Source organism: Branchiostoma floridae, chromosome 7 (assembly GCF_000003815.2).
Source record: "Branchiostoma floridae strain S238N-H82 chromosome 7, Bfl_VNyyK, whole genome shotgun sequence".
In the NCBI taxonomy this organism is placed as follows: Eukaryota; Metazoa; Chordata; class Leptocardii; order Amphioxiformes; family Branchiostomatidae; genus Branchiostoma; species Branchiostoma floridae.
The window spans coordinates 9,155,163-9,168,311 of NC_049985.1; the positions used below are offsets into that span (position 1 = coordinate 9,155,163).

At 39.4% G+C, this 13,149-nt stretch overlaps 1 protein-coding gene across 1 annotated transcript; it reads left to right on the top strand.

The window, feature by feature from the left end:
• The first annotated feature begins 540 nt into the window (after positions 1 to 540).
• LOC118419618 (fucose-1-phosphate guanylyltransferase-like) lies at positions 541 to 5,380 on the top strand. Its single transcript, XM_035826085.1, has 2 exons — positions 541 to 862; positions 1,269 to 5,380. Exons 1-2 carry the CDS (start codon positions 748 to 750, stop codon positions 2,720 to 2,722), a joined length of 1,569 nt encoding a protein of 522 aa, XP_035681978.1. The 5' UTR covers positions 541 to 747; the 3' UTR covers positions 2,723 to 5,380.
• Positions 5,381 to 13,149: the final 7,769 nt, after the last annotated feature.

A 13,149-nucleotide genomic window follows, 5' to 3' on the forward strand; every position in this document is an offset into this window, starting at 1 on the left:
TGCAGATCGGTTTGTGTCTAGGCCAAGTTCTACCTTTCTCATTCATTCATTTAGGCCAAGTTGATTGATTATATTGATGACAAAGTTTTGAACCATGCTGTAAATTATACAAAGCAACTGCAAAATGAGCAAAGATATGCCGTAGATTTTTTATTCATATGCTTGCATCAGTTTTAGGGTCCTCCATATAATCAAATCAACATGGCCTAATGGAGAGAGACAATTTATACTCTTTAAATGTTAGGTATGATCCTGGCCTCTGCTGCTTGTGTACCTGCAGTTTTACTTCCAACTGCTAGAGGCACTTTTGACATACAATAGATTACATATACGTTGAATCAAGGAGGTTAAGATTTTTAACCTCCTTGGTTGAATCAACAGGTTAGACAGCATACTGCTGTTTTAGGCAAAAGAAGGGAGCAAGAAAAAGGGAAAATGTAGATATGAGAATCTGCAATCATTTCAACTTATGGAAGTCTACAAAACAACAACAAAAATGGATGATCTGAATGACCATGTATTTAATTGTTGTGTGACAATTCAAGATGGTAAATGATGATGACATTTTTCATAATTCCATCCATTGTTAGTTCCTAAACATCAGTAGGTAGAATTAAACAAAACATTGAATTATTACATAGAAATATGGTACAGTATGTTTCCACTTCCAATTTTTATTGTGGATGGTGTGTTTTAGTTTTTATCAAGTAGTCCCACTCCCACCATGCAGGATGTGGTGGTTCGACCATGGAGGTGCTGTATCAGCTCAGGCAGCAGTATGGCAAGGAGCTGGACAACTGGAAGGTCCTACTGATCCATGCAGGGGGGTACAGCCAGCGGTTACCAAGTGCCAGTGTCTTGGGTATGAGGGATCCGATATGTTGCATTATGTTACTTCATATACATACACAAAATAAAGCGCTTACCAACAAGCTTTCGACCTATGACATAGGCTTTGGGTCATTTCAACATGAAAAGGATCAGAGGACTGATTGAAAGCTTGTTGATAAGCGCTTTATTTTGTGTACGGATATAAAGTTAAGAATTTTAACATAATGTTGATTACTGCCACAGATGAACTTACTTTTTAGATTATGTTTCATCATTTATGTAGGAACTTACCTATAAGGCTATGCAAAGAGGAATGAATAACTAGCACCTCTTTTGTTATCAAATAAACAAATGTAGATGAAGTTAATCATTGTTATTCATTATAATCAAGTGTCATTGAATCTAAAATAAAATATTTCATTCTATTCACCTTGCAGGCAAAGTCTTCCTGGCCACCCCTGTAGGCAGCCCCATGTGGCAGATGCTGGAGCTGAAGTTGGCCTTGTACATGGACTTCCCACAACGCATGAAGCCTGGCGTCTTCCTCTGCTCCTCCGACACAGTGGAGACCTTTGAGTGCCCGCCACGTGCAAACTGGTTCTTCACCCAGGATGGTTTCACCGCCCTGGCCCACCCCTCCCCTGTAAGTATTGGTACAGGCCATGGTGTATTCATTCTGGACCAATCAGATAGTGTAGATGGGGTTCCCCATGATAGTGTGGAGATGAGGGAGTGTGTACAGTTCATCCATAAACCTACTGTAGAAGAGATGCATGCTAAAGGTGCTGTCCTACCTCAAGAAGCTTCAACAGTCTTCCTACAAAATACAAACAATGCAGAGCCCCTTGTGTATACAGACAGTGCTTTCTACTTTGATCACCAAACCGGGAACAAGCTGCTGGACTTCTACAAAAAGAACAAACCACTGAATTGCGAGCTGGAGGCCTATGGAGACTTTCTGAGACCTCTTGGGCCCAATGCCACAGACGAGTACGTGAACATCGCTGCAAATGTTTGCGAGGCCACCTCAGAGCTGGCACCCACAAAGACAAAACTGTTCAAACTGCTGAAGGGGTTGCCACTACATGTTGTACTCCTGAACAATTCACGGTTCTACCACCTTGGCACCACTGCAGAATATCTGGACCATCTCTGCTGTAACACATCATTCCAGTCTGAACTGGGACTGTCTCCTAAAGTCTTCACTGCCATTTTTGACAAGGAAAACAAGGCATCAGAAGCATTACATCAACTGCCAAAACTGTCACAAGTTCAGGATGAAGTCTGTTTGATGCACAGTGTTGTCTCCTCAGATGCCACAATCGGTAGGAGATCAGTTGTTGAGTACGGCGACATTGGCAAAGATGTGAATGTTGGAGCAAACTGCATCATCAGTAATTGTGTGTTGGAAGCAAAAATTGCTACAAGGTGTATTGTGCCAGACTATACCTTCATGCACACTGTAGCTGTGGTAGAGAAAGAGACTAAACTTCTGAGATATGTGACTATCGTCTTTGACATCAGAGATGACATGAAGAAGAGTGTAGCTCCAAATGATGCTGGGAAGCTCAGGTACTATGGGATGTCACTAGACGATGTTGCCAAGTGTCTTCAGAAACCAACACCACAGCAACTGTTTCCTAGCAACGCCCAATCATGCAGCCTTTGGAATGGCAAATTGTTCCCACTGTCAGATGACATGACCACTTCAGCATCTGTTGCCATGGAGATGGTGAGAGCATTGCATGCTGGGAAGAAGTGCCCTGTGAGTGGTGACATCACCAGGGTCTCTGTGGCTAATGTGATGAGTGAAAGGAGTACAGCAGGAATGCTTCAGTTCAGAGATGAACTCTTTGATAAAATCAGTGCTGCCTTCAACTTAAAGAAGTGATTTGCTACAGGCTAAATCTGAGAAAGATAAGGACTATCTTTGATCAAGGTAATTGGTCAAGGATTGACTATGGTAGTCAATCACAAATGGCAACCATGATTGTGTTTCTCTGCACATCTCCTGAGTCACAACCTTCATGACCACAACAATATCATCTGGATGAGAGGAAAAAATTTTATCATTGTAATGTGCAATAGATGATAAGATAAAACATCAGTCTATTAAAGTAATCACTGATATGAAGGGCAGTTGCAGGATGCATGAATGAACACAAGACAAACACACTAATTCTAGGAAAGAAATCTAGGATAGAATTCTAGGAAAGAAAGTTCATGCCCGAAGGCTAATTGCAAGTACATGGTAGAAACAAAGATAGGGGATGTGCATGAACAGTGATAAATATTATTGTACAAAGAGACTACTCGAATACTAGTATATCTAGATAGTTCAGGTTTTGAATAGATTTTCATGTATCAATGTCTAAGGGTTTCTTATCCACTACTATAATTATATAAAGGTCAACGCTCTCCACTTACAAGTTTGCTGTTAGAAGCCGTTGTTATCAGATTACTTCCACTGGGCACAAGTCAGCTGGAATAATTGTTGTGCTTGAGTCATAACAAACAATAAGGTGCGCAGACATGTTCCAGGATTGATTGATGGTCCTATCCTTTGTATGTGATGGGAATCAGACAGCGTGGGACCAGCATGCATTCGGTTTTTATCTTCAACATCAAAGTCTCTTTGTTCTTACTATACCTAACTTGTTGTGTTCTCAGTGACATGTTGGAAAGATTTTCTTCTAACAAGAAGCTTCTGCTTCGTTCCATTTGCACTATAATTGTGCATAATTCTTCTTACAGCAAATTGTGACTTCTTCATTTTCAAAGGGTCGTCAAACTTTAGTGATACAAATTACCTTACACGAGCCAATGGATCGTGACTATAAGTATTCGTACCTATTTTGGCCATTAGTGCATGCGTGCAAGATATCATTTATAATACAGAACAACAGAAAGTAGAGGTCAGAAAGAGTCGTAAATCACGTGTTTGTGGACAGCTTAACTGTGACGTTTGACCCTGATATAAACAAAGAAAACCCGCAGCACCTGTGGCCTATAACCTTTATCGCAACAGTCTGAATTAAGTCATAACCAAAACAAGTACCTTTGGTAGCTTTGATCTCCATAATTCCAGTTATTATAGGACTGTGATTAGCATGACAGATTGCATCATTGACAATACCTGAAACATTGACTTTTAAGTGATATTTTTATGACAACATGGCCTTGTACTGTTGTAGATGTTGTCCTCAAAACTAGTCCAGGCTTTTTGGTGTGTAGGTATTATGTAACCGTGCATAAACCACCTTGGCCATTGTTGTTATCCTTTCAAGCTGTAAATTAAAGATTTGTATTCACACTGTAGTATAGCCTAGTCTTATAAGTTCTTAAAGCACCTGTCAGTAGAAAGTCATTCAATTTTCTGAAGGACATTATAGTATGTCCTTGGTTTCCACAACCTGCACAAGCAACACTAGATAATTCCAAACTCACAGTCTTTTTCCAAAAACTTTAAGAAACACTTGTTTGGAAGACACTAACATTATTTGATACTGATGTTAAATCATGATGAATAACAATATCAGTAACCAAAGTGAAACAGCTTTTATTCTTGAATATAATACTAGTATACACATTGTTTCTGAGGTTCCCAGAATTATGGCTCTTGTTCTCAGAAATCTGTAGAACTACCCATGACTCTAAAACATTTCATTATATGAAATATTTCATTCTTACGGATATGGATATTTAAGTTTTTGTTACATCATGTGTGATGGACATCCAACAACAACACATCATACATGTACTTGTAACGTTAGACATTACAGTTGTATTTCATTTGGTCAATTTGTTGGTTCTGTTATTTACATATTATTTGAAATCTCTACTTTAAGGCTCTCTACTAGGGAAAGTCTTCCATTTACTTATGTCTTATACATGTACTTAATGTGTCAATATGTATTATACATTAATATTATATTTTTCAACACACTGGAAACCATTTACACCTTACTCTGTTCAATGTATTATTTGGTGATATAAGTGATCAATGTCCAGCTTTGTCCAACCTGGTTATTTTGTTAGGTAAACATTTCATTTTCAAACACCGCAACTGGCGTTTTAGCTTAGAATCAATTATTTCATATATTTCATATCATTTTTAATTACAAAATATTATTGCTAGAAGACTAGACAAAACTAAAATGCATATTAATAAATGGGGAAAACTGATTGGTTATATTTAATTTGATATGTCTTTATACTGCAACGGTAATTGGGGTGCAAATTCTAGAACTTCATTTGTCATTAAGGTCACTTTGCTTTACTTATCAGGTCTATAGTTTCTCACATTTGTCTTTCTGTTTTTGATTTACGTGCCATGCATGTGTATGTATGTTCCTTGTTCCTTTTCTTTGAAGATCAATAAAAATTATCTTTAAAAAAAATATATTATGCATTCTGGTTATAAGATACGCAAGTAACGGTCCATAATGTTTTTGGATAGAATCAGCGGATGCTGTCTGAAACATCTGACTGTTTTCAGATTAATAGTTGCTTAAGTAATTATTACTTTGGGTATCAGCCTTTTTTGTCCCTATGTGACACTACAATAATATCATTCATACTATTTTGCGTTTTAGGAGAGTGAAATTGATTCGAGCTGACAGAAGTCCTATCTATCACCTTCAGATCCGAGCCATCCTCCATATTTAGAAGTCAATGATTAGTCAGGATGCTTCCCATCAGACAACAACTGTCTTCCTACCATATGCAGACCACATATAGCTGCCCCTGTTACTATATTGGTCCAAGTCAACATGTTTGTGAACTATTTTTGTTGGTGCGAAGTGAATTATTGACCTCTAGAGGGAAACATAAAACCAACTGATAGCCTGACATGCTCCTGTAGCCAGAACGCAGGCTCCAGACAGCTTCTCCATATATCGCAATGTTATTGACCTTGGACTAGCCTATTAATACACCGGATATCGTCATACGTGTACGTTGGTCATCTGTCTCCATGGGCCTGTGTTGTGTACTATTTTGGAATGGGTTTCCCAGCCGCTATGACCCGGAGGGCATCGCTGGCCATTACTCTCATCTACACGGTCTCTGCGGATGAGACATGTGGCTATTCCTGACCGCGCCGGCCTGTTATAGTAACTGTGATAGTTTGGGATGAAATTCCTCCCCCAAATTAGTAGGGCCCTTGGCCATGTCCAACGTCTGGGGTTAACCAAAAGCATGGACCTGTGCATGGTTAGAATTTAGGAATACGTGAACTTTAACACATCCTTTAGCGAGGCAGGCTTGTCTACTTGGCAGGACAGACGTCACGGCAGGAGCTATCCTGGACATTTGAAGAATTGACTAGAATCATTCTGTACTCGAATTTAGGCTCTGACTAAGACTTCTTAGTATCTAAGAGGACCAGGAAGTGTGTGAGATTCCGCAGACCCCAGACAACTGTTGTAGACATATTGAGCAAGGGAATCTGTCACAAAATATTACATACATGTGCAAGGGAAGTAAAGAAGACAGTAATATGAAACTTTATTGACGTGACAAAACTTCCGTGACTTTTGGAAGGTCTACAATAGTAACAGAATGATGAAAAGTTTATGCAAGCTTATTTCTCCATGGGATGGACTGATGTCTAGGACACTATTATTTTTTACAACAGTTTTTGATAACCATAAACTTCTTAAACAATCAATTTAACAACCATTACCAGAATACTGTCACTAATCATAATAGTGCCAAAAAAATAAGCAATAAATAAGGAGATCTACTTATGCAGCAACAGTAATTTCGGAGGTATGCACACTATACTCAGAAGAAGTGGCAAAGGTAAGCTGTAACAGCAACATGTACCCGTAAAAAATGATGCATTGATCATTTGTCAAATTACTATCGCTTGAGAAATCGCAGTTAACGTGGCGGTAATTGGTAATGGATGTTACATCATGCTTGTAGCAATTGCTTTAAATACATGTGTATTTATTAATACGTTTATGAAAGACATCTTGGTAAACAATACATTGTATTCAAATACAATTCAATCTCTACAACTGGATAAAAATGGAGATTTACTGTTGACTTGCACTTGCAATGGATTGCTTTTAACTTGATGTGTGTTAAATGGCTTGTAACAAAATAGTCAATTTTCATCACAACGAGGACAGTTGACGACCTTCACATTAGAACCTCCTCTTGATGCTGCACTTTTCCTACCTGACAGAAAATACTCTACTTATCAAGATGAAGACATCTAAATTGCCCATCTCGGAAACCTGTCTACCCATAATCACATCAAGTGAAATGTCAGACTCAGAGGAAAGGGAAAGAGACGGCTTCCTTCTGTCTTCAGGTGTTCTGTAGCGTACCTGAGCCAACATAAGGTGTTGAACAATGGTAATGTCACGCTTCCTGTGCATGGGGAACTGTGCCAGACAGCACCCTGCTGAGTGTTACAACCCCCAGCTTCTACACAGGAGTTCTAACAGGTGTTTGTGTGTGCACAAATGATAATGGGTAACCCCAGGTAGTCAGTAAACAAATGTTATTTTGATAACCATCACAAGATCTTGCTGAAAAGGCAACTTCTGGTACTCTTATTTGAACTGTAGTGCTATATTTGGAAACATTTGAAAACATTTGTGGCAAACATTACTCTAACGTTAGTTATGTTCAAACACACTAATTGGGCATTTTTTTTGTAACTGATCATGTAACTGTTAGATATAGTGTAACATTTATTAGTATAGACTCCCATCTTTTAAAAGATTCTGGATTTTCTCCCTGCTTATTCACAAAACTATTCTGTATTAATTGATGCTTGTGTATTTGTAAAAAAAATGTCAATATTGTTCAACGTGGTCGCTGTTGGTTTAGCACTTTTTGACATTTGTTCAGTGTTGAATAACATGAGATAGTATGCACACTAGACTTTCATGTAATAAGATGGCATAAATTAAACTTGCTCTGCTCTTTAAAATACATCAGCTGTTGCAGTCACTAAATGATATGGGCAAGTATGATTCCTGTAGTTGGAAAGTTTGTCTCCATGACACCAAGATAAAAACCCTCTATTTGTAGCCGCATTACAGTATTTGATACAACACAGACCCGTGTATTATGACTGGGACATCATGCCATAAAAGGCCAGGTTACAGGTTACAAGACCTTGACAACCATAAGGCAACTTTATAGGCCACACAGACTTCATTTAATGGATTCCCTAATGCAGGCACATAAAGATTAGAATGTGTGCATGGCCTAACTAGGGTCTGACAATGTCATGGTCAAAAAAGACTTGCTAGAAATGACATGAGTGACTATTTGGCAATAGAAATGAGGCGTAGCTTTTAGAAGAGTGGTTTCTCCCATCAGTCTATTTACACTCATAATTCTTATTGTCAGTCTTCTGTAAAATCAAATGTAACCAGTTGGTGTTAAATTAAGAGTCTATATCATGCCTAAGAAGGAGATTCTATCCTGTTGCATCACTTTTAAACTAGACAAATATTTTTCTATATTTCTGCCAATGCATCATAGATATTGTCTATATTTAGTGAGCCCCCATTTCACCAACTTTCATTGTGAAAAACATATTTTTCATGCGTTAACAAGGAATTTCATTGGATTGGCCATCAGTCTATCCTGGAAGCAGACAATAACTAGGTAAAAGGTTGTGTGAGCACCAAGTATTTGGTTGTCTAACATGTCTGAGTTTTATATGGCTTAGCAGCTAAAAAATATTTTAGTCAATTTTTTTTCAATTTTTGGTTCCAGCTCTGGATCCAGATGTTTACCTAATCCCTTCTTTGCTTCTTTCCCAGAACAATAAAAAATACTGTTAAAATGTAACCTCAATGGAATGATCACTTTGATGGAAAACAGCCATCTGACAACACTGAGTCAGAAAACATCTGTACATTAACTTTACTGTCAAAGACTAGAAGGTTCTTTGGAAGTTTGCCCATCTACCAATTGTGGTATCCACCTCAGTCAGTCTGTAGAAATGTGCGTGGGAGTTTGTAACAGTTACTTGCATCTCTTTCCTCCTCAGCAACTAAAGCACATTTGGTATTTGGAAAATCGCCATGTCTTCAATATAGCAATTTTACAAATAGCTGGAGGTAGAACAGTTTTATGAGTAATACAGCTGAGAACTGGTAGATGATGATGTCTGGTAATTTAAATTGAAACCATGAAATTGGAGTCAGCTTTATTGATGCATCCCCTATTCTTTATCAAATGGACTGACAAGATCCAAATACTACCCCAGAAGTAGAAATGTAAATGTCAAACACAGTGTGTTTTTGTCAACCTTTAAAGCTCAAAATCTCAATTGGACAGAAGAGATTCTGAAAGATCTTCCTTTGTTGAAAGAGATTTTGTTTCAATGTCTTCTGGATCCAGCAGAAGAAATCCCCACAGTCTCTTCTTGGAAGAACCTTTCAGTATGATTTGAACTTTGTTTGTTGAAAGAAGTAAGATTTTCTTCAGACCATTAAAGGTTATGTCACTCCACTGTTGGAGCCAGAAACTAAGAACAGAAGAGAGCATCTAATACTTAGGGATTTAGTCATACAATTCAAATCTTATATGGCTGATAAAGATTGCAAACTGAAGGCAGAAGGATTTTATATTTTTTTGTACCAGCCTAATCATCTAGCCTGGGTATCTTCATTCTGCTTTCGTTCACACCAACTGTTTCTACCCTGGGGAAGGGACACTTGGTGCTGACACAGGTCGAACAAGGATGGCGCTGTGGCTATACTCCGCTCAAAAAATTACTAGGTTGTAAACTTGAATTGAAAAGCTAACACCAAGGCCCCGTTCATGATGCAAAAAATGAAACGGTTCTATCGGTTAGGCCTGGAAATCCGACAGCAAACGACAGGAAACGGTTTGCATTTTGCGTTCACGATGCAAACTTGCAAACCGTTTCAGTTCCTTGAAAAGGCATGGTAATGCGCGGTAATTCGACCTCTGACCCCGGAGGTTGTTGTGATCTTGCCCAAACTTGTACTTCTGTGTCAGATTATTGGTCTTTGATCGTAATTGAACCAATGTCTTACTGTATTCGAAGCTGGGTTCTGTTATGACCTTGAAAATGCCTCTGAAAACATTGTGGTCCCGATATACGCCATGCTATGACATTTCCACTGGATCTCCTGACACATTCCCCTTACGATATCAGGACTGCTGACTCCTCACTCGACTAGGAGGTGGCCCGGTAATAAAAACGAATTTTACGATTGAAAACACGGCCGAAACACCCGAATGACGGATTAAAAATTGTACTTTTCCCCCGTTGCGCCACCAAATATGAACGCACATGCCCGGATGTAAAACGGATCGCGCCGCTTTTGCGTTCATGATACAAATTCGCAATTCCGGATAAGGAAGAAACCGTTTCAATACTACCTCGCGAGGAGGTTCCGAACAAACCGTTTCCTATCGCTTCAGATCCGTTTCGGACCGTCCATGATGACAAAACTTATCCGTTTCAGCTGGCCTAACCGATAGTAACCGATAGAACCGTTTCATTTTTTGTATCATGAACGGGGCCCAAATCTTAGATTGAAGAAGGGAACATCTTATTAGTTGACAGGAGTAGCATTAACATCATTGTCAGTTATGAAAAGCGTCCTTCCCAGCATACCTTTGTTCCAACTGTCTTTTCATTGAAAGGATGCCACTTTGTCTTGCAAACATATCATATCCATTCTCATGATGGCATGTAATTGGATGTCTATAATTATCGTTTATTTTTTGGCAATAGCTTTAAGGCACAAGGTTAATGACATGAAAATCTTTTGTCGACATTGTTAGAAGAGTGAGTCAGAAAAACAAGTTGTTAGCCTGGTCAAAGGTTGCACCTGTGACAAAAGAGCAATGACTGAGAGTCTGATAACTTGTTGTGCAAGTTAAGTCAGGATGGTGCCCCCCAAAAGGTCATGGCTAATAGTTGGATAGACCACAGGACCAGACATGTTTACCTGAGGTGCAGAAATCATCTGTCGACCTAACAATGAAAAAAATATTTGATGGTTAATTTGTTTTGTATACTGACAGAAAATGGAACAACACTGTGATGTGTGACAGAGAACATTAATGCCACTCGCTCACATCATCTTATTCAGGTGAGCAACAAAGGTATAGTATTGCCGTACGGTACTGCCGTACCGTACCGCTGTACGGTGGTGCAGTACTGTACTGTCGTATGGTGGTGCAGTACCTTACAGTTAAGTCAGTAGCTCCATGTATGAGGGAGATTCATAGCCTCCTTCACAGGCTTCAAGCAGGGCTGGCTTTCATCATTTTATGGTGGGGCACTGGTTGGTCTCGAAGAGGCCTAGGCAAAACTCTTTCCACGGCAAACTACCTCTCTAGGCAAAGTCCTTTTCCCAGGATGAGAAACCCTTTAAGAAACTAGCCATTCAGCGCGTGCCTTAGCCATCTTTGAAGCTAGCCAAACAGCGCTTGTTATTGTAATTTTTGTATCTCTATAAACACAATGTTGCAAGCGAATCTTAACCACAGATGTCAAAGTTCCTGGAAAACAGACATGAAAGTAAGACAGGGCTTTACCTTTGCAATCACAAAAAACACCTTTATGTGCGAGTGGGCGTTGAGAACAGGCAGCCTCCTACAAGGAGGATTTTGCTAATTGCAGAGTACTGCAAGCACAGAAAATACCAGTGGATTACATTCTTTGTGACATGGTGCTCCATTATAAAATTACAGTTTGGGGATTTACAAATGGCTCCTCCAGAGATTAAGCTTGGAGGGATGTATTGGACCACTCCAAACGCTGCTGTAAGATTCTACCAAATCATAGAATGTTTTTCTGGTACCATAGAACAGTTAATGTTACCTTTCTCTTTTACCTACCTTGAGTGAGAGGAAAAAGGGTCACCATGTTCTCTGCCAACTGCTGCTTGGAGGGTGACCATATCTTTCATGTCCCTTCCTGGAAACAAAACCACAGCATCCATGGACAAAGATACTAAAACAGTAAGTCCAGCTGCAGTACCAAGGTTGGCCACCAGAAGGCCCAAAATAAAACCTGTCAGGTAGATAACATCAATTGCTCAAAGCATTCTGGGGGTATAGCACTCATGTACACGCACACACACATGCCCAGCAAAACTATGCCTCCACTTTCATGGAGGTGATAATTGGATTGCTTTAAGTCATGGGTTCAACCTGACTGGCATGGTAGTGATCTTTACCTCCAATGGAGCACCCAAGATGAGGACCAGGCAGTGTGGCCTGTCCCCCCACCCACACTTCCTCTCGGACCTGACTTCAAAGCCTGCCGGCAAGATAGATAATCTCATAGTAAAGATACCAACTGTTGTACCCCCAATGGATAATATTTGGTTATCAAATGTGTGCCAGTTAGCCAAATGAAAACTTTGCAATTTGACATAGATAAGCAGAACAACTGAGACCAAATTCCATTTCCACTGTTTCCATGTAACGTTACTGCTTGATTGGATTGAGTTGTAACCTTTCTGCATCATAATTACCAAATATCAATTTTATTCATAGTGCCAACTTTACAAGCATACAAGCTTTCACTCTAGATCCAGCCGAGGCTGAACATCCTTAGACTTCAGCGACTGTAGCCAGATACATTTGTATTCCAAGGATGAGTGGTGTTTTTATTTCCAGACTTCTCTGTTCTCTATTATAGCCCAGTAGTAACATCATTAGTCACTTTAGTATGATATGAGGTATGTTTGCCGATTCAACAGTGTGGGCCTAATCAAGTTGTCTAACTTTGGACATCTCCCAAGTAACTCAGGGATCGCACAATCTTCTTTCTTTCTTATGTTTCTAAAAGGCTATGATTGTGACATTGTGTTGATATAGCATGAGGAAAACAATGTTTTATGTACTTGCCACATGTGACACTGTGCACTCAATGCATCCTTAGACAAGAGGTCAAGTATAGCCAACAATGTTGTCTTGCCAAACTCGAAAAATTAGCTGACCAAAATATCAGTGAAACTTGAGTGAGCCGGATCCTCTGACTTGTTATGAGACAGACAAGCCAGACGAATCTTAAACAAGGTTGTATATGGACTAAAGTAGCAACAGGCTGTAATAACAGTGAAGAAAATTGGAGTCTTGATAGAGCAGTCACCTCTCAGCTTATCTTACCAATCTTCCCTGTGTTGGTTTAGGCATTGAATAAATGTGAAATCACCCAGCCCCCATAATGGGGCAAAGTGTCATTCCCATGTTTTTCTCTGGACTCCAAAGCCCCACTGCAAAAATTTCATTTCTATCTTGTAAAAAATTGATAAGGTGGCACAGTGCCTAATGCACTTTTTGTGATGA